This window comes from Rhea americana, unplaced genomic scaffold, assembly GCF_003343005.1.
Source record: "Rhea americana isolate MKP2758 unplaced genomic scaffold, rheAme1 scaffold_161, whole genome shotgun sequence".
Lineage (NCBI taxonomy): Eukaryota > Metazoa > Chordata > Aves > Rheiformes > Rheidae > Rhea > Rhea americana.
Window position 1 is genome coordinate 1,340,279 of NW_028185717.1, and position 20,322 is coordinate 1,360,600.

The window sequence follows — 20,322 nt, forward strand, 5'->3', positions numbered from 1 at the left end:
GGAACAGGTTGCCCAGAGAGGTTGTGGAGTCTCCTTCTCTGGAGCTCTTCAAGGCCTGCCTGAATTCAACGCTGTCTAACATGCTCTAGGTGACTTTGCTCGAGCGRGGAGGTTGGACTATATGATCTCCAGAGRTCCCTTCCAACYWTACTGATTCTATGMTTCTATGATTATTACTCGACATCTGCATGATAAAAGCAGAAGCTGTTTTAGCTGTATTTTTAACTGATTTTCATGCATGCTACCAGTTTGGGTCTGGATGTTCACTAACAATCCGACAAGAAACTGAGAGTTTTAGGACTGAATGTGTGTGTCTGTGTGTGTGTGGTTTTTTTTAATAAAAACACTAATTAAGATGTCTGTATCGCTGTTTGGATTTTATTCTGCAGCTTTTCATTTTGAAAATACTTTACTCTTTAAATACTTACTTTAGCTATTCTTTCTAGATCTGTCAAACAGTTTCTCATTTTTCATTATTTTTGTATGTTTATCAGTTAATTTTTTTTAAAGCCCCACTTTGTGTCGTAATTAATGCTTCCTATGGTAGTACAGCATTTTTTATCGTCTAAATCAGTTGTTTGATATGAATGGCCTTTGAAATGCRTTATGAGATTTAGTGGAGTAACAGCATGCCACTGTAGATCTATTACTATCATTATAGCACTGGAATGTGCATTTCTAATGCAGTTTAAAAGAAGCTTTTCACTTTTGAACTCCAATAGAATATGCTAATCTACAGCTATGTACTGTCCTATTTTATGTCTTGCAGAAACTCATGTAGCTTATATGCGTCGTGTTAATATAAACCGATACCTCATAGAGGTTAACTTGTGGTCTTAACAATGTTGCTGAAGCCATGTTGAAATCTGCAGTTGTATCTATAGTGCAGATAGAACTTGTTTGGGTAGTGAGAAGTCTACAACTTCTTGAAGTTTGTGGCATTGCAGTTACTCAAATCTGGATAGTCCAACTTGCTCATGAGAAATTAAATATGTGTTTCGGGAAAACRGAATTTTTAAAAGTAGGAAGATGGTGAAGCAGATAAGATTCAATATGTTGTGACGTTTTTTATACTTTTCTCTAGTCCTTACAGGTTTACACAGAATATTAGGATTCCAAACGCATTCATAGATGTTACATGGAGARCAAACACTCTAATGTGGATATTCCTCAAATGTCGTGCTTGCTACATCATAACACAGTTTTTCCCTACAATGCAGGATAACAATTTACAAATGAGACTAGCCTTTACGGGAACTTCTGTGTTTTGTATAACTTACACCATAAGGAAGTACCTCTAGTGGAATTTGTAAGATCCAAGTAGTCTTTGTTCTAATAGGGACATTTCTTCTTACTCATATAGCACAAATCATAATTCATCTGTAGTTCAACAGAAATATGTTATGGATATTGGTATAAACTTTCCATCTATTGGGATGATCATTTTTAGAGATGTTAAGTTAATTATATTACTTCTACAAATCTTTTTTATTTTCTGTGTATTCTATTAATGTGAATAGATTTGAGAAATACAATATAATTTATACCCAGTTTATGTTTGCTGATCTTTCTGAATAGATTTTATTTCAGCAGCTATTTCATGAAGGTGTCATATTGTGAGATTAGGGGCTCAAGCACTAATTCAGTAAGATACTTGAAGGAAATATGTGGTCAAAAAATAGATACTTGTTTTGAACACTGAGTCAATAAAATACACTGAGATAATTTTATGTTAAACTGTGGAGGGCTATTAAAAATAAAAATCTGTGAGATGGAAGTCAAAGTTAGGAGGGAGACAGGATATCYACTAGAAAAGAAAAGAAATTATTTTACAAAGAAAGTGAGTTTTAAAATCTATTCCTTCCTACTGCATCCATTTTGTTACAGCAGTCACATATCAGGGCAGGAATAGGCAGCTCTGGATTAAAGATTGGTATTTTCTGATCTTTGCCTATTAAATGTAGATGATGGCAGTTGCTGAATATATTTTGCTAATTGTCTAGTGATTCCTTAATATTCATAGGCATTGTTGATGCTAAACTCGGACTAGCAGCTTACAAATGGTAGAACTTGTGGAAGTCAGTAATGATGTTCTACACAGACAGCTGTAATATATGTAATATGCTAGCATATGTATTTTTGCAGTACCCATTTGAGGCTACATCCTTGACCTTCACTTTTATTTTACCTTTTTACAGTTCTTTTTGGTGAATATAGATTCTAAGGGCCAGGGCTTGTCCCATAATAAAATACAATAACAAACACTGGAAGGTAATTAAGCATTTTTATCCATCTGTAGTGTAGAAAACTGTAATCAAACAATTGGACATTGAGGTCATCAGTGAGCGAGAAGCTGCCAAGCTTTCCAAGAAGAAATCTCTTTAATATCTTTGTGCTGAAAAGACAGGGAAATCTAAACAGTAAAAATACAAGAAGCAGTTTGTTGCGTTTAGGCAATCTGTTTGTGTTGTATGCTTTATTGTTGTTAATGATTTTGTACTTGGGTGTATTTTAAGTGCTAGAAGTCAGATTGTTTGGCAATCGTCGTCTGTGCCCTTTATGTTTGCTTTGTAAAAGCAAAGTGGAAGAACTCTGGGATTGGGGTGTCTGTGCTGGGGAGTCAGCGTGTGGCACTCAAGCCAGCTGCAGTGCTCGCTGTTCAGATGTGGCTTCCAGCCAAATACACAACCAGCAGCAGCCTGCATTGGTGCTGGATATGTGTTTTCATCAATTTAAGCCCCAAGAARATTTTGGTATGCAGTTTATAGGCCAGGGAAAAGCTGGTTATTTCTTGTCTATGTGGTACATGATGGGCAGAGTTAAGCCATGCAAAGGATATATGATTGTTTCAGTAATAGAGTCCAAGCTAAAGCATCCTGCTGGGAAAAGGTGTGYTAGTTCTGGGTTTGCAATTCACTGTTGTGATCTTGTGCTTTTAGTTAATTCAGAGCATTGGCAGAACTTTTACCAGCTCAGAATACATTATGCAGAGAGACCCAGAGCCTTCACAGAATCCTGCTAAGTTTTYGATTCATGGCATCTTGGAGAAAAATGGTACTGCCCTTCAACAGCAGTATTTTCTTACAGTTGTAGGTGATCATCCTATTAATGAAGCAAAAACATAAGCAATGCTTGCTTTTATTCTCGTTGCCTGATTACTTCATTTGAAGGTTATACAATTGTGCGATTTTAGGTCTCCCTTGACAGGCAGATCTACCAGCATTTGTGGAAGAATACTCRTTGTAGAAATAAAAAGGAAAAAAAATTAAAGCATCTGAGACGGCTTAAATATATTAATCATTTACAGTATATTTTTCGTCTTTAAGTGAGTCCGAATAAGAACATAGAATACAGAGGTGTTGAACAAAAATATTTCAGACTTTGTCATGATGAAGAATTCTTTCCATAGGTATATTTAAAAAAAAAATGTTGCTATCTTACAGGAAACCTTTTAATCATTCTGGTTGATAATGGTCTGTTTGTTTTATATTTATTGTGTTATCTAATCCCATTCTTATTTTTAAGTAGCCAACTGTGATGTCGTACTGAAAGAATATTATTTCTTATTAAAGAATAAACAGCAGGATCATGGGCTTTTTCTTAAAACTAAGGTCCCATTTTGTGCGACAATTTTGTTACTTGGTTTTGACAAAAAAGAGAAAGGGAAAATTCTACAATACTTGAGCAAATTTGTTTCTAAATCTAACGCCTGTTTATTGGACTATTCTTTAGTGATAATGTTCAGCCATTAAGCTGTACAGTAAAAATAAAAGGTCCTGATATAACTTCATAAGAATATGAAGTTCTGTTTTTTTCTTATCAGCTGTGGATCTTGGTAAATCTGTCATTATCTTTAAGCCATTTAATTTTGAATGATGTCCTTGCTTGCTTAGGAGACATAGGGAGAAAGAGGTAAGTATGTTAGACAGAACTATGCTTTGTGATGCTCTTTTTCCCTTCAGCTGTTTTTTTTTTCCTCCAAGATGATGGGTTGGTGGAGGAGGGAAAATTCAGGTAGATCTTGTTTTCTCCTGTTTGGGTCTGTCAGCACTGCAGTAGCTTATGCTGGAGACCAGCCTCAGACTGGCCCCATTATACTGTCGCTCCTCCAAACAGCCCTGTTATAGCTGCCTACACAGTTTCTGCATCAAATGAATTAGAGTTCACGTGTTAGAAAACAGATTAAGCTTAGTTTCGCAGTGTCTTGTAGGTTGAACAATAAATCTTTGTTTTATTTAGGCCTTCTACACCCAAAATTGGCATGTCAGCCTGTTGACTGCAAATCAAATGGGAAAGGATGTATAAGTGACGTTATGAATTAAAAGTATTAGAGACGTTCCGGCCGTTGATATTTTTCAGGTTCCCACAACGAGCAGAAAAGTTGGTCTTTCTGAGCTTCATTTTGTACCTGCTGAGATAGGCTTATGCAACAGTGTATTTTTGTCATAGTCTTATTTATTCCTCCTTTTTCACAATACACTGTGCTTCTAAAATGTTACATAGTCCATTGTGTATTTTGCATGAGGAAGTATTTTCAGGTGATGTTCAAAAAGGAAAATACTCTCTTGTTTTACCTACTTATTTTTGAGTGAAGACTGTCTTCAGGGTAAAATAAATTCTGCAAGTGAAGTTCTTTTCTTAAATTCTTAATTTCTTTGCTGAATATTATATTCACTTAAAAATTGGTTAGTGTAACATTTTCCTAAAATGTTGAAGATATCGAAGCAATCATTTCCCAGACTGTGCACAATAGGAACACCTAAAATCTTCTGGTAGCAGATTTGTATGCTTCGTAGTGGAAAGTATGATGTATTTTTAAATATGTGATGTTACTGCAGATACAAAAATGGTTACTATGTCTTTAATGGAAAGCAAAAGGTTATCTTGCTCTGGCCTTTGTGTGTGTGTGCTGATGTGGATGTAGGCAGCCAGACAAGCAGTGTGTGCAAAGAGACTAGGGAACTGGCTGAGGATCGATAGAAACRGTGTGAAGTGAATTAATGTGAGGCAAGCAGGCTGTCTGTCATAAGGATTGCAGGGAATGCGGGGCAGTGCTGGTCAGTCACTGCAGAAATCTGTTTTCAATAAATTTTGTCCAGAAATTAAGTGTAGGCACTTCTGTTGCTCCCCATATCATTAAATACCAATTCATTCAGGTAAATGTTTATATCAAATTATTGTCCATTTTAAGTGAAAATCTTGACTACTGTAACAGCGTGACATTAAAGAAATTCAAATATCATTAAACTGTACATCTTTAACCTGCTTCAAATAGTAACCCATGTTATCACTGCAAAACAATAAATATGATCGGTCTATAATAGTGAATTTGCTGTCATTTTTTATTAATATGTTTCTGGTAGATGTATACATCTCTTAGTTTTATTTAAAGCCTGATTAATTGAGTAAAACTTAATTAAACTTCTATTGATTTAAGCAGGAGTTTTCATTGAGTAAGGATAGTTCGATTGGACCCCAAAGATTTTGATATTTATATGTATTGTTGATCTTACTTTTGCAAGGTTTGAGTTAAGAGCACAAAGAAGCAGCACAATTTTGCACTGCAATGTTTTGGTATATTAAATGAATAATTAGTTTAGAATGCTACAGTAAACAGTAAATTATAACAATGCTGTAAGTTTCTAGTATGTGTATATCTTGCTTAATTTTCCAGTAGATTTATGTGTCAACTTTTATATCCTTTTCATTTCTAAAGTCTGTTTCTTAGATGTTCTTGGTCAATTATGTAAGAAAGCTCTAGCATCCAGGAATATACATTCCTTCATCTTGGGTTTTTATTGAGAGGAATATTGCCTGACTTATTAGCGTGCTTGTTACTTTTTCTTCCTTTTGGTTTTATCCATTCAGTGGTTTTCTGGGAATGTTTAATTATTTCAGTTAAATAGTTTTGTTCTTGTAGTTTAATTGTATACACTTGTAATAGACTTTGCTATTTTTTACATATACTGTACTTAAAAACAGCTCATGCAAGGCATTATTTCCTCCCATTGCATACCACTCTTGATAAATTCTCTAGAAAGGTGTAGCATATCCCATATGGAAGACCAGCCTCATTTCASCATCTCAGGGATAGAAAACAGTGAAAGAGTTGATGTAATAAATAAATTGAATYGAAGATTTTGAATTTTTGCCCAGCCTGAACTTGCCTTTTGGGGACTGCTGGACCCTTGGGTTCTACTGACTTGGTTATTTAACCACAGAAAATGTACCATCTGAGATGAAAGCTGTCATCCATAAGAGGCTTCACAATGCACTTTTTAAAAGGCATGCAAACTCTTTGCTCTTCTCCTGAGTGCAAAAAGAAAATAAATAGTTTTAGATTATGGAAGTGATGTTTAGGAAGTAGTTATACAAGTCTACTATGTCTGTAGAGATTAGCAACTTCTTGTACTAACTGGAGTGTTTGGCAAATGGTTTTTCCCATGACAGAGAGGAAAATTCTGATACTAATACATCTTCGAAGTGTGCATATTTTTCTCTTGGATTTTTCCTGTCACTGTTTTTACATATATTGACATAACAAGAAGGAAATTCAGAAAGTTATTTAAAAAAATACTACTGTCTTTATAGAGGTTACACCAGAACCTCTACATAGAAATTGCAATGTCAGAAAGTCCTGTGTTATCACAAGATAAAAGTAATTACTTTTATGTGAATATTTGCTAGTTACCAGTTGGACTAAAAAAGTAAAATCTATGAGTATTCATGAGACTGTTACTGTTCAGAAACCGGTTCAAAGAAGGCTGAGAAGTGAATGGCTTTCAGACTTGAATTCCCAGACATTTTTTGTACACTGCCCACCCTCAGAGAGAAATTCTCCCCTTGTGATTTATTATTGTACTGTTTTCTTTCATTTGTCAATTGAATTTATATGTTTGGAGAAGACTAGTAGCTTATTACACAAAAAATACTGAGAAAATGAAGTAGTACATGTTAGTGTTTTTATAAATACAACTTAAAAATGAAAGAGGAGAAGAAGCAAGTGCAGTAGGCAGTTCTCCACCATCCTGTACCAGGCAATTGCTGGTGGTTTGGATTCTTCAGACCACAGTCTAGAGCTGCCTGGCTTTCAAAAGGCAAAGTCATTTACAGAGATATAATTTCTTGTTGAAATTTGGTCAATGCTGACAAAGGGCCGGGGTCCTTTTTTAATGGGGACTTAATGCCTCTGTAGATTGCAAACCTAATACCACAATCAGTAAAGCAGCAATCCCTTCATATAATAAGATTTTTGATAGTATAGGCTGACTTAGAGGATATATCAGGAGGAAAGAAATCTTATCAGGGTTTCTCTGCAAACTGCTCTTTTAGCTTTCCTAAATCTCTTTGGTAAGACTATTTGTGAGGCTGGACTTTTCCACCCTTAGCAAAACACTTATTTTGATAGTGCCTTGATTGGATTGCGGTAAGGCCCGTCTGGGGAATAATTACAGATTACGGTTAGGCGGAGTGTAAACCAGAGAATTGTAACATCAATCACGTTGTATTATGGGGCAAGATTTGGTGTTTATAATACAGTTTCTAATAGCAATTAACTGATGCATCACAACCCAGATGAAGCAGAGTGACTCAGCTGAACTGATTTATGGTGGACRTAACTTGGAAACTCAGTCCTTTCTCTTTTTGGAGAGAGATGAAACGCAAGGAGTAGGTGTAATAGAAGTTCTACCACTACATATTACGCAGCTTTGTATTTTGTGCCTAATGGGATGCTAATGTGTAGGATGTATGTCTGGTACTTTTCATGGAGCTACAAGGTGGTATAAAAGAACGAAAACATGTAAGAAGGATATGTATGGTGTGCAAAAGATTTTTTTCAGTGATGGGTTTATGAAAGGTCTGCATACAGTTTTAAAGGAAATCAGAAAGTTATCCTTTGCTTTATCTGCATTTTATAGAGAGCTGTACTGCATAATCTAGAATTTAAAAGATAGTTATTTTATCCTTTTCCTTATCTAAGGACATTATATACCAAAATCATTGATTTCTGTGGGTGTTCAGGCTTGTCTTTGTTTTCCAGCTGGAGTGACAACAGAAGCCATTCAAACGGGTAGTGCAAGCCCAGATTCGTTGGGAACAGAAGCGAAAGTTCAGGAAGAAGAGCATGATCTAGTTGATGATGACATCACAGCAGGTAAGCATAAGTATAATCAATGTTATTTCTGACATATGAGGTGTAATGCAGAGGAGACAATACTTCATGCTAAATTTCCRTATTTTTCATGAGAAAATGAAATATTAAGGCTGCTTATGAAGAAACGTGCAATTAGAAATGAGTAGAAAAAAGTTAAAAGAAAATGCAGAGCTCTAGATTAAAACTAAATATTTGCTTTGCTGTAACTATTGCAGTGTTATTGTGSTACTTCTGAAACATTATTTATATTTCATTATGTGTTTTCTGTTCTTGAATCTGCCTACAACTGGCATGTTTAGCTTGCAGTTCTTGAAGAGTAAAGGCTAATTGTTTTTAGTTATTACTACTATTACTATTACTACTTAAATGAATTACATTAGTGAAAAAAATGGTATGTTACCATCGCAGTCTGCCTGACTGAACTGAGATTTTTTTTTTTCTCTCTTTTTCAACAAGTAAGGGCTGTTGGTTGGTTATGCACAGAACCCAAGTATGTTTCGGTTCTATAATACCAATACARCTTTTTACCATTGTTCTGTATTTTTGTAGATGGGCAGATAAAGTCGAAATTTCTGGTCTATCACTTCAGAACATGCATTGATGGACCATGCAGAAATATGCATTTAATTAGAAATACATATGTCTGGACTCCTCCCCTCCACACACTTATTTTTCATAAGGGAAATATCTGTATCCTCAATATCATTACCCTCTTAATCTGAACAACTAAAACATTTATTTTAGCATAGCATACTGTAGGTTATACAGTACAAGAGCTACATTTTAGATTCAAAGACTTCACTGAGCATTGTATAGATTTTTGTGAGAATCTGAAACAAAACCATTTATTTCTATTGACCAGAAATCTGTTAGCATGACAGACGTAGTTTTGGGTTAAGTCTCTAGTTGAAGGAGACTGAGACAGGGTTCCTGGTTGGTGGCAGAACAGRCTGTCTGGAATGGTGAGTACTAACATAAGCAAGGGGATACAAGCTAACTTGAAATAGCCAAGAGGGAGGTATGGTCCTGGGASTGCCTTTAATGGTTAGAGGAGGATGCAGAACCTGTCAAGAAAACAATCAATAGAAGATTGRCTCTCAAAAAAGTGAAAATATATTAATGAATTCACTCTGGGTACCCTGAAATACATTTTTTTTTCCCCAGCCTTTCCTTTACATCAGTGTTTCTTACAGAAACACTTCCTTCTCCTTGACTCACCTTTGATTCCTTTCCAGGAATTTTTACTAAGAGCTAGCAGTATTATGAGCAAGTGTGTGTTATATCTAGGACAGTGTTTTCCCCCTTCAACATTATATGTTCTTTTCAAGGGTAAGATATTCTTTAATGGAGTAAGTTCCAAATTATTTGCATTTTTTGCTTTGTCCTGAGCAAAGCTGAATATTTAGTCTACAGTTGGATACAGTTAGTTTAACTGAATACAAATATATTTGTTCAAAAAGAATAGTCCTATCTGCAAAAGAACAGCTGGACAATTGGATACCTCCTCTTCCCCTTCCCCCCGTCCCCCCCAAGAAAAAAGTTTAATTGAGATATTTTTAACATGACAAAGTAGAGTTTAGATCAYGATGCAGCTTCTTTCTATAGCAGTACTTTTAAACCTAGTATTTATTGATGAACTGYGCAAAGTAATGCTAGTGTGCAGTGGTCAACAGGAATTTTTTCAATTAAACTTGAGATTCACCAAATGTTTTCATTTATCCAAATAATTTTTTAAAAGGATTACTTCTATATCAGTCCTTTTAARGATTGAAGTATTTTAGATTAGCTGGCTAAAAAACACTGAAGCCTGTTTCTGGAAAGTACTTCAGTAATACTTTAGTGTCTATTAAGCATTTAAAAACACGTGAGCAGGAGTCGTTTAGAAAAATTTTARGAATTTTAGATTCTTAGATATCATCTAACTTTTCTTTTAGCAATACAAATATATTTTTATAGGAAACACTCAGATACAGCATAGTGAATTGCTGCATCAGAATAGCTGAGAATTTGAATTGAAATGTAATTTATTCTAAGGATCTGTAATTCCAAAACCCTAAAAGATTGGGGTTCTGAATTGTTTTAAATGCAGAAACAAGACTACTTATTTGTCTAAGAAATTCTGTTAGCAAAAAATCCTAGTTTCAAGCATGATAAAATAAACACATATGTTAATAAGAAAATTCAGATTCTGGTGTGCTGAGTGGAGGGGTAGACAGATGAGTAGGCTGGGTCTTCACGTGTGTAGMTATGAGCATGTATAAAGTATGGTGACTTTGTACAGAGCTGGCTTTGTGCGAGACTGGTATTTGTTGAGCATGTTGAACTTAACGGAGCGATGTGATTCCCAGGGTTGGCTGATTTTAGTAAMGCTAGTAGCAGCCTGGCATACGCCTGGCCAAAGCAGTCGATCGAGGTAGCTCTGTCTTGAGCCTGGAAGAGCCTTTCCCGTTGCACCTGCAGCTCCGTGCTTTTCTGTTGGCCTCTCTAGGAGAGCTGAGCGTTGTTGTGCTTCTTTTCGAATAAAGGCCAAAGAAGGAACACTGCTTGCCTTTTTTTTTTTTTTTTTTTTTTTTTTTTTTTTTTACAATATAGTCTGTTTTCTCCAGCAGAATGTCATGAATTGTTAGTGCGTGAACTGGAGAGATAGTGGTCAACCTTCTCCTTGTACTAGTCTGATCCCTTAAATAGAGAGAGAAATAGCTGTTTGAAAACCGCTGCCATGTTCACCCACTCTAAATCCTTGTAGCAAGTTAAAACAAGGGAATGCTCTAAAAATACCCTGGCTGGCTATCTGTATTGTTTAAAAAAAAAAAAAAAAATCTCAATCAAGCACACTCTTATCCTTGACTTCTGAATTGTACAAAAGTTACCATTCTGAATAGATGAGAAAGTTCCCACAATTACAGCAGCGTGCATGCAGAAGGTAATATGAAAAATAAAATCTAGAAACTCTACTAAATTTTTATCAACTTGAAAATTTAAAGTTTAAATAGTTAAATCTTTTCCTTCAGTATTCACAAATTTATTTTTGAGCACGAGTACTATTTTTTAAGCAATAGTTACCCTGTAAGTGGCAAAACCAGAAGTCAGAAATATCCCTAGATTACTGCATATTCTAAACTTTAAAATAGCCTTTTAATCAATAGAAATATGTGTCTGTGTTATCCTAACGATTCAAGAATATATGGGTAGGGACTGTGTTTGTGTTTCATCTTGYATTTCATCACACCATAGTAACTGTGGAGGTGCAGAGGTGCATATATTTGCAGTAATTTTGAGTAAATCTTATTTTCCCCACACAGCATGGAGTTTCTGATTTTGGTATTATCTAACTATTTTAATTCATTTTTAATATAGTTCCTACATCATATGTGAATCTTTTTCAATGGAGCATTACAATTCCTAGCCCCAAAGCTTCCAATTTAATGGGAGAAAATATTTTAACAAGCTGATAACTGAAAGCTTTGTACAGTCATAAGGGGTTTTGTTTGTTTGTTTTTTGTTTGTTTTTAATGCATTGAGGTTTTGACCTACTCTTTGGTTTCTCTTCGTTCTTTCTTACTGTTGGAGCTGGGCGTCTTTGCAGTGGAAGCGCCAGGTGCAGTTGCGCATTACTTGCCTCCCGTTGCTGACCAGACTTCCCCTGAAAATTTGGTGAGGAGTGGAAGTACACAACAAATGCAGCCATCTGCCATCCCCAGCAAACAAGGCAGTGACCCACTGTTTAGCACAATACGGGTGCCAAAAGAGTCAATSTCTGGACAGAGTTCCTGCTGAGTTTCATTTAAGTAGGTTAGACCAAACCTGAGAACCTTCTACGAACCCTGTCACATACATTTTTGTATCTCCGGAGTCTGTCACGGAGAGATCAAAGACACTTTTAATTTGTATTTAGTTACTCATTAGAAAACCAACTACTATATCATACAGACTATTATGGAAAACTCCAGAAAAGTGAGGTTTTGTCATTTAAAGCAAACTTCATCTCTTTCAGATGCTAATTAAGAAATTAGTCTCTTCTCTGTCACCTGATCCGTTCTGTTACGATTAAGAATGGAATGTTAATTCAGGGATTCAGGCTGTTTAACAAGTAAAAGTTAATTTTTAATGGMGTTTTCATGTGCACTAACTAGCATTCCAGAGCACTTTGACAAATGTGTCTAATTAATAGATAATTATATATCAAATTAACCTAGAATCTAGGTTCAATCTAGGTTTTTAAAATTTATCATTATGTGTCTGTAAGGAAGCCTGAAATTTTAGGTAGAATAATTCTGTTGCTTTTTAAGGAAGCATTCTTCATGAAAAACTGAGGATCGGTTGGTTTTTCAGCGAAGCTGCCTGTCTTTGGAAAGATGTGGGCATCTGTCATTCAAGCAGATGTCACCCAATAAACTCTATAAAGAGATCTGCCCTCCGTAAGAGGGTTATGGGCTTGACATCTGTCTGAATGGCGTATGTCGGTGCTGGGAGAGTGCTGCGAGTATTCGTTAAGTACTAATTCAAGGAAACTAGTTGGTTTGGGGTTTGGGGGGTGCTTTTCTAGTTAATATGAAAGTGTGCAGCGTAGCAGTTCCAGAGAGCTCTGTTTTGAGCAGTTCGGATGCTGAAGCGCGCTTGCCAGGCGTATTCTGTCATCAGCCTGTTCCTGGCGGCTGCCTAAGGAATTGAGCAAGGCTTGTTCAGGGGCCAAATTCAAAGCAGTCCATCAGTTTGTGTTCAGCTATAATATTTATACTGATTTAGAAATAGGTGACGCTTTTAAAAATGACTAGATTTAGAAAAAAATACCTTAACAAGCTAACAAATTGAAATAAAAATGACAAAATTGAGATTTGTTTAACATACTATAGTATATGTAGATTTTTACAAGTGGCGGAAACTGRTTGCTGTTTTCTTGAGTATTTTTGTCCTCTGTGGAAGGCAGCATCAGTTCTTCCTCAGCTTCTAAGCTATGGGTCTGAAAAGCCAGTGGCACCCGTGGGCATGTGTGCCGGCCGCGCTTTGCTCCGCAGCTGTTGCGTTCGCCACTCAGCGAGCTCGCGCGTCGGAAAGGGCGCGCGGGACCCGGGTGCGGAGCCGCGCTCCTCGGGCTTCGGCGGCCGGCGGCTCGCGGGTCGGCGCTGCTCGGGGCCGTCGCTCGCCGCCGGCGTGCGGGCCGAGGGGCTGCGCGGCCCCGGCGCGATGAGAGCGCTCTGCTGTGCTGAGCCTAACAGCCTTGAAAGAGCTGTCGTGTTTAAAGCACAGGCGTTTTAACGTAGCAGTTAAAAATTAATTGTTTATCGTCCTTTCTCTGTGTATTTATTTACACCATTTTTAATATAGATGCCACCATTTTTAATATAGATGCCAAGGCTTATCACAAAAACAACTAACTTTAAATTTAAAAAAGTAGTTGCCTTATCCATCATGTTTTTCAGTGAGGTGTACTATGTGAAAGCCGTGTTTGTAGCTCTGAAGAAAGAATCAGTTAAAAAYGATTTCTTTAGTGTAGCTTGAAAAGCAGTCTTTAACATGCAATCACCTGTAAATATTTACTTGGGAATTTCACTTTTCATTTTTCATTTTGTATACCTTCTGAGATTTGTATTTACTTGATGATGSACAGCTTTAAAATATAAGCTTCACGTAATGTAACTAGCTGGTATCAGTACTTGTATCTTTGCGTGTGCAGGTGGGATGCTGGCATCACTGTGTGCGCTTTGTGTCAGTACTTTGTGCAAATCGAGCTGCGGTTCTTGGGCTGAAGATCTTTTGTCTGGTTTTGGTGACAGATGTCCTCTTCCAACTTTGTGCGGTTCCTTTGTTCCGTAGTCACTCTGACCAATATTATTAACTTGGGAAAAGCTTTTTCTATTTTTCTTAGAAAAACATTTGTCTTGGTCATAGTTTTTGTTTTTTTTTTTTTTTTTCTCACTACTCATCTTTTTTCAGTGACGTTAGGCAGAAACATTTCACTGTGGTGCTTTCTTCAACTCATTTAAAGATTTTTCTATTGATTGTAAGAATCTTTCTAAATTATTATTGAGAATAATTTCCTCACATGCAGAAGCGTGGTTCAGAAGAGACAAATCATTTTTTTAAATGTATTTTTTTAAAAAATATTATTGAGATTCTTCATTCCCCGTTTTCTTTGTATTCTACTTACGTTTCATTTTTCAGTTACCACTGCAACCAATGCTTTCTGATTTTCACATACTTTTTAATTTCACTTTTTTGATTCTAATACTAGTGTAATGAAGTTCGAAAGTATACAGTTGAGAAAATGCTTAAACCTATGCAGAGTTTTCTTTGAGTATTGAGATAAGGAACCAAATAAAAAAAAATGTATGTTAAGTCACTTAACCCCAGTTATTTCCTTTTCTTTGGGATCTGCCTTATTTTGAAAGATGATGAGATATCAAATGTTTTTCCTGTAGGTGTAGGCATGGGAGCATTTTATGCTACACTATGTTACCATTAGGCTGTGGTCTTTCTGTCAGTCTACAGAATTAATTTTGGTATACGTCCTGGTTTGGTGGCTGTGAAATTCAGGGAATTTTGGATGAGCCTCCTGCAAATCAAAGCTTGGTTTGGTTTAAGCACTAGTCTTAGCGGCTTTTTACAGTAGGTAAGTAGATATACCAACACAGTTCTCTGTACTGTAGTAGTGTGTCAAACACAGTAGTAGAGCTATAAAATTTGTTCATTTATGGTGCGTAAAGCTGAGCATTACACCTCGATATTTCATCAGTACTAAAATATGCAGAGTAGTTCCTTGAAAGGGACAGACCTTGGCTTGTTTAAAAAAAAAAAAAATTAAAAAAAAAATCATGGACAGAGCAGAAGAATCTATTCTGTATAGTCTTAAACTAAATTTAATGCTATAGTATTTTATTTTTTTCTAGCGAGTTAACTTGTGGGACTAAAATCAATAATCTTTTCAGCCTAGTATTAAACTGTGATAATGTTTTGCTTTATATGTAAAAATACTGTTGGGCATTTGCTGGTGTGGACAAGGTTATTCTGAGTGGAGTCTACCCTGGGTTAGAGGGTGATGAACTGCTGCTGTTCCTTAGCCCTTGCAAAGGTAAATCTGGAGACTTGGAATAGCTACCTTAGAAAACAGCTTCCTACACAAAAGCTTTTCCTCAGGGTAGACGTTGAATTTGCGGACCACCGTTCCCAGCCTGAATATTCGTTCTGCTCTGTTGRTCGGTCCTCTGCGTACCTGAGCTGCTTGCAGGCAAAGATAAGGTTTTGATGGCTGCTGCCATTCCCGGCAGGAGGGGTGGGATGTTCCCAGCTGGCAGCGCGCGCTGCAGCGTTCTGGGTGGYGTCGGTTCCTCAGCACTGCTTGGGGCCTCGAAATCCAAGCCCGGGTGGAAAAGGCTGTGGGAATAAACTGAGATCGCTAGCTTCTCTCAGGGTTTGATTGAATTGAYCCTACAAAAACACACAAGTTAAAAGGTTTGTTTCAGAAAAAAATTAAATTCATTTTGTGTAACCAATGTGCAGGTGGCAAATTATTTTAGAAAGATTTAAAAAATAGGATGCAAAACAGTTTTCCAAATACAGCCCATGAAGTAATGACATGCAAACCGTGTGTATCCGCAAGTGTGGTGTGGTTTTTAAGTTCGTGCTTAMGTTCTGGGGTCAGGAATTCAGTTGTGTCCCCTACTCTTGTCATGTCTACTGCTATGCAAAATGTTATGTGCTGAAGTATTTCTCAGCAGTTCTGGTTGTTATTTTAGAATTTTGGTTCAGTTAAAGTAGATTCATTGGTAAGTACAAGTAGTTTTGTCTGTGTTTTCAATTCTTTTTTTTTTTTGGGCTAGTCTTGTAGCAAAATGTCAAATACCAGATTTGCTAACAAATGTTAATTAGTTGATGATGTGGTTATATAAAAAACAAAACAGTTTGATATCCCAAACAAATTAGTATCATCGACTTTAATATGCAAATGAAAACATGCAAAACGCCATTTTTCTAAGTGGGAATTTGACCAGAACAAAAAAAGGAAATCATGCCTGTGTCTCTCTTGGCTGGCCAACGTGTTGTAATTGTGTTTTGCAGTCATAAGAGTCGTAAGATGACTGGTTTCATTAGGGTTCATACGTTGATAAAAAGAGCTTATCTTCTGTTTCATTTTTTCCTCCCCACTTTGTGAAAGAAGGGTGTGTGTTGTAGTACACTTTTATTGTGGAGATCTGTGCCAAATTGATTCTCAGTTTACTTTYCAGTAGTGGTGACATGGGGGGAAGGACTTTGGTAGACTGTCACCTACTTACTAGGCAACTGGCCTTAGAAATTGGAGTAATGAATTGGATTTTCCTGACATACATGTTAGCCTCAACCTTTTTTCCCTTTCTTCCTCTCCTTCGTGTAACTGTTCGTGCTTGCTGTCTCCAGCGCTGGTAAGTGGATGCTCTGTGTGTGCCGGCAGGTAGGCGTCCTGCGTTGTCGTTCAGGAAGTCTGGTACCGGCTCCGTCTTTCAGCCAGGCTGCCCTGCCGTTCCAGAGATCCCGTCAGCTGAGTCTCATTAGGATAACACGTTCTTACCATGTCCTATGTTAGTATGTGCTGATTAATGTGAGATGAAAGCTCCAGAGAAAGCTTTGAAGTTTTCATATAAATTGCCAACTTAAGAGAAACTGCTCTGTTAACTTCTCTAGGAACAACAAAATCTCATGTCTGCTCCAGGCTTGTGCTGGGCTCTCTCAGCCACATCCCTGGTAATGCATGCAGTGAAACTTCTGCAGGCTAAAGCCTTAACCTCAGTGCCGTGCACAAATGCTGTCTGTGTGTCTCCGGCCCTTCCTTTGCTTTTGCTGGCACTTGCACCTCTTTCCCAGTCATGAGTATAACGTGTCTTTGCTCTGCTGTATTTTGCCCAGCCTCGTTCAGTTTGGAGCTACGCTCAGCACGCTGCGCGGGTCAGGCAGCCTGACTGTCAGCAAAGACAGCGTTCRGGAAAGCGAAGGGAAGTTGTCGCTGGCTTCTGCGTGCTCCTGTGGCTCCGCTGCTGTCCCTGCAGCACCAGCCTGTCCCCASGGCGCTCGGCCTCGGCGCACCACGGCACGCGGCAAGCGGCTTCTCGCTGCGGCTGCTGCCTGGTTTAGTCTGCGTTGGAGGCATGTGCTTAAGCCTCGACTAGGGAATGCACTGACAACTTTGCAATATAGAGATGTGGCTATAGATTTAAATTTTTATATGTATAAATAAAAATAAAAGGGAGGGTGGGAGGCCAGTGTCAGTGAACTGAGTAAACAGCTGAGTAAATACCTTCTTCCTATTTCAGCTGCTAGCAGTACCCTGTTGCCATTATGGGTTATCTTGTTAAATTTTGATTCAATAAAATCCTGTCCTTTTGGCTGCGTTTGAATAGCATTTGTTTGCCTGTCCCTGCTAGTTACTACTCAGCAACCATTGTGAAGGCTTTGTTGTATGAATCAGTAAATAGTGAGAGAGAAGGAACTGAAACCACAGATTTTCATTCAAAGTAGTCTTGAAAATCTAAGTTTGAAAACATGTATACTAGTGCCATTTCTTCATTTATACAAGTTATCTTTGCAAAGTATCAATTTAAAACAGTAAAGCTGTATATAATAAGATAGACTGCTTTGTGCAAGACTTAGGTAGAAGGTAGAATTTATCTATGAGAAAGAAAAAATAGACGATATAGTAAGTCTTCTTCTCATACTTGATTTTAAAAGAATATTTTTAGTTGACCTTACTAATAAAACATCTGAAGGAACAGTAAAATAAATACTMAATTAAAATCTGGAATTAATTATACGTATTTTTGATTCTTCAAACAATTACATTTCTTTATTTAGAATTCTGTAGGTTTTGCTGTTTTAAAATTTTTAACGGCCTAAAAATATATAAATTAACTCAACCTTAAAAGTTTCAACATGTAATAATAGACTGGGAATAATATTATAGAACAGTCTAATTTTTAATATGCTTATTCAATAATTGTTCTTTGCAAGCAATCATTATGTGCCACCTTCTTGTACAGTAAGAATATTTATATATGTAGATACACTCCCTATCTGTACAGGTAAAAATTTTCATTTTTATGCAACAAAGTATTTAATTTTTAAAATAATAGACTTAATGGCAGTCCTGATTTAATGTAACCTATGGACTATGAGTAGGGAAAGGCCTAAAGAGAGCTAATAATGTTGATTTTTGCATGTTTCACATTGCCTTTTGAAAGCATGAAATCCAGCTACAATGTTTTCAGAAATACCCATAGGAAGAATCTTTTTCCAAAAGGTTTATCAAGTAGATCTATGATCAGGAGGGCACTTAAGTTTAATAGTGATTCATTAAACAGGTAGGACAAGMTTTCCTCTTTGCTACAGCAAACCAGGTTAGGCGCAGAATAAGCACGAAGTAAAGCGGCATTGCTCCACTGCTACTCTCCTTTCTGCTTCTGCCTCAGTTGGTCCTTGTACATTTGAAGATGATGAGATGGTGGTTTGTTTCTGCTAATGCATGGTATCCAGTAACAAAATCTGAATATAAGCACTAAGGAGAATGGAAGTTGAAGAGTCATAGTTTTTCATGCATAACACAAATTACTTCTTTTTGAAATACTGTGAATGAGCTTCCCCCCCCTCCCCTATAAGCGAGGGCAGTTGTGTCACTGTTATCAGCCACAGCTGAATCTTTCAAAATCTCAAATTCTTCAACTTGAAGGCTGCTCCTTTTTGCTGTGGTTTCCATGGAAATGGTTGTCAGATCATCAAAACTGGGTTGGGAGGGGAAAGTGAAAGAGGACTTTTAAAGTGACCAGTTACCTAAATGGTGAATGAAACAATCRGTTTCTAATTCCCTCTATCTGATAGGTGGTGATTTTTACAGATATGACAGATCTCCGCTGTGTATTAAAGGCCCATGCAGTCATGCCATGTCAACTGGCAAGATTTCTCTTTACAGCATCTACGTGTTGTAAAGCATCAGAGCTAAATCTTACTTGTTCCAACTAATACAGCTGAAAAAGTCAAATTTGAGTACACCTCACCCTCTTCAGGTCTGAAGTGGAAACAAGATTTGCTGTATTAATTTAATAATCTGTTTAGTGTCTAYGAATATACAAGTGTTACCTTTTGAATTCCAAGTATGAGAGAGATGTTATAATGGCATAGCACTATTAAAGTAAATTGCATAAAAAGATTACACAGTTAAAGTAGAGATGTCTGCCAGTTATGAAACAGTTGAAGATTATTATGTTTTTGGAAAACATGCTATATTTTTAAAGTATGCACTTCTGGAAAATTACTTAATATCTTTTCAGTCTTATTTTAGAGAGTTTTGCATGAGAGACARCACTGACAGTCCTGAAAATGGAATCATAATGTTGATGGCAGAGGTAACAGCAGTARTATCCCCCAGCACCATCCTCTCACTGCCTCGGTGCTAAGAACATTCCTTAGGGCTGGTTTGGATCATCTCAAGAGGTGCTGGAATGTGTAGACACTATTTCTGTCCTTTCTTTCTTGATACAGATATCATGCTGAAAATTAATGGGTTGAATATTARAGATTCCTGTCCATGGGAGCTAGGCTTAGACTGCTCCTTTCTTCCAGGAGACTTCGCAGGGATTTATACTCTGAAGAGGGGAGGGATGGAAGACTTCCACTTCCATTCCTGCCCRCCCAAAAAAGGAGGATTTTCTTCCTGGAATAATATTTTTGAGCTTAGTGTGATTTTAAGCCAATAATMCAGGGGGTAAACTGTTGGGTGATGTATTTGGGAAATGGTAAGGTCATCAGTGTTGGCATAATTCTTAGTCAGCTTATCTTAAGCTGTTGTTTTGCCTGAATTAATTTCCATGTTACCTTAACTGTTTGTCTTACACTGAAGAATGTCTTCAAAGGTGCAGAAAGTCTTGGTATTTTACTATTTTATATAGAAGTTTTACTTCATATGTGATACCTTGAAGACATAGCTATSAGAGAAGTCATTTAAAGCATGCACTGGAGCAGCAGCAGAGTGAAGCAGATCTGGAGGCCTTTTGATAAGATAGGTTTGAGCTAGGTAACTGCACTCCCTCCTACAACTGCTCGCTTCCTGATATTTGACGGCTTTCAGTTGCAGCTATGGCATACAACTCCTCCTAAGGTRCAGCATTTTCAGAAGTTTGAATAGTAATGAACAGTTGCAAATACTGCTC

General features: G+C 37.0%; 1 protein-coding gene across 3 annotated transcripts in view; it reads left to right on the forward strand.

Moving 5' to 3' along the window:
- The window catches only part of WDR7 (WD repeat domain 7), a 151,316-nt gene that overhangs the window by 39,430 nt on the left and 91,564 nt on the right, over positions 1–20,322 (forward strand). For all 3 annotated transcript variants that reach the window (XR_014895260.1, XM_085300171.1, XM_085300172.1), the window contains one exon: positions 8,042–8,155. Coding sequence is in view for 2 of the 3 variants with exons in the window: in XM_085300171.1 (XP_085156297.1) it covers positions 8,042–8,155 (114 nt within the window). In the remaining variant the exon portion in view is untranslated. The remainder of the gene's footprint in view (positions 1–8,041; positions 8,156–20,322) is intronic.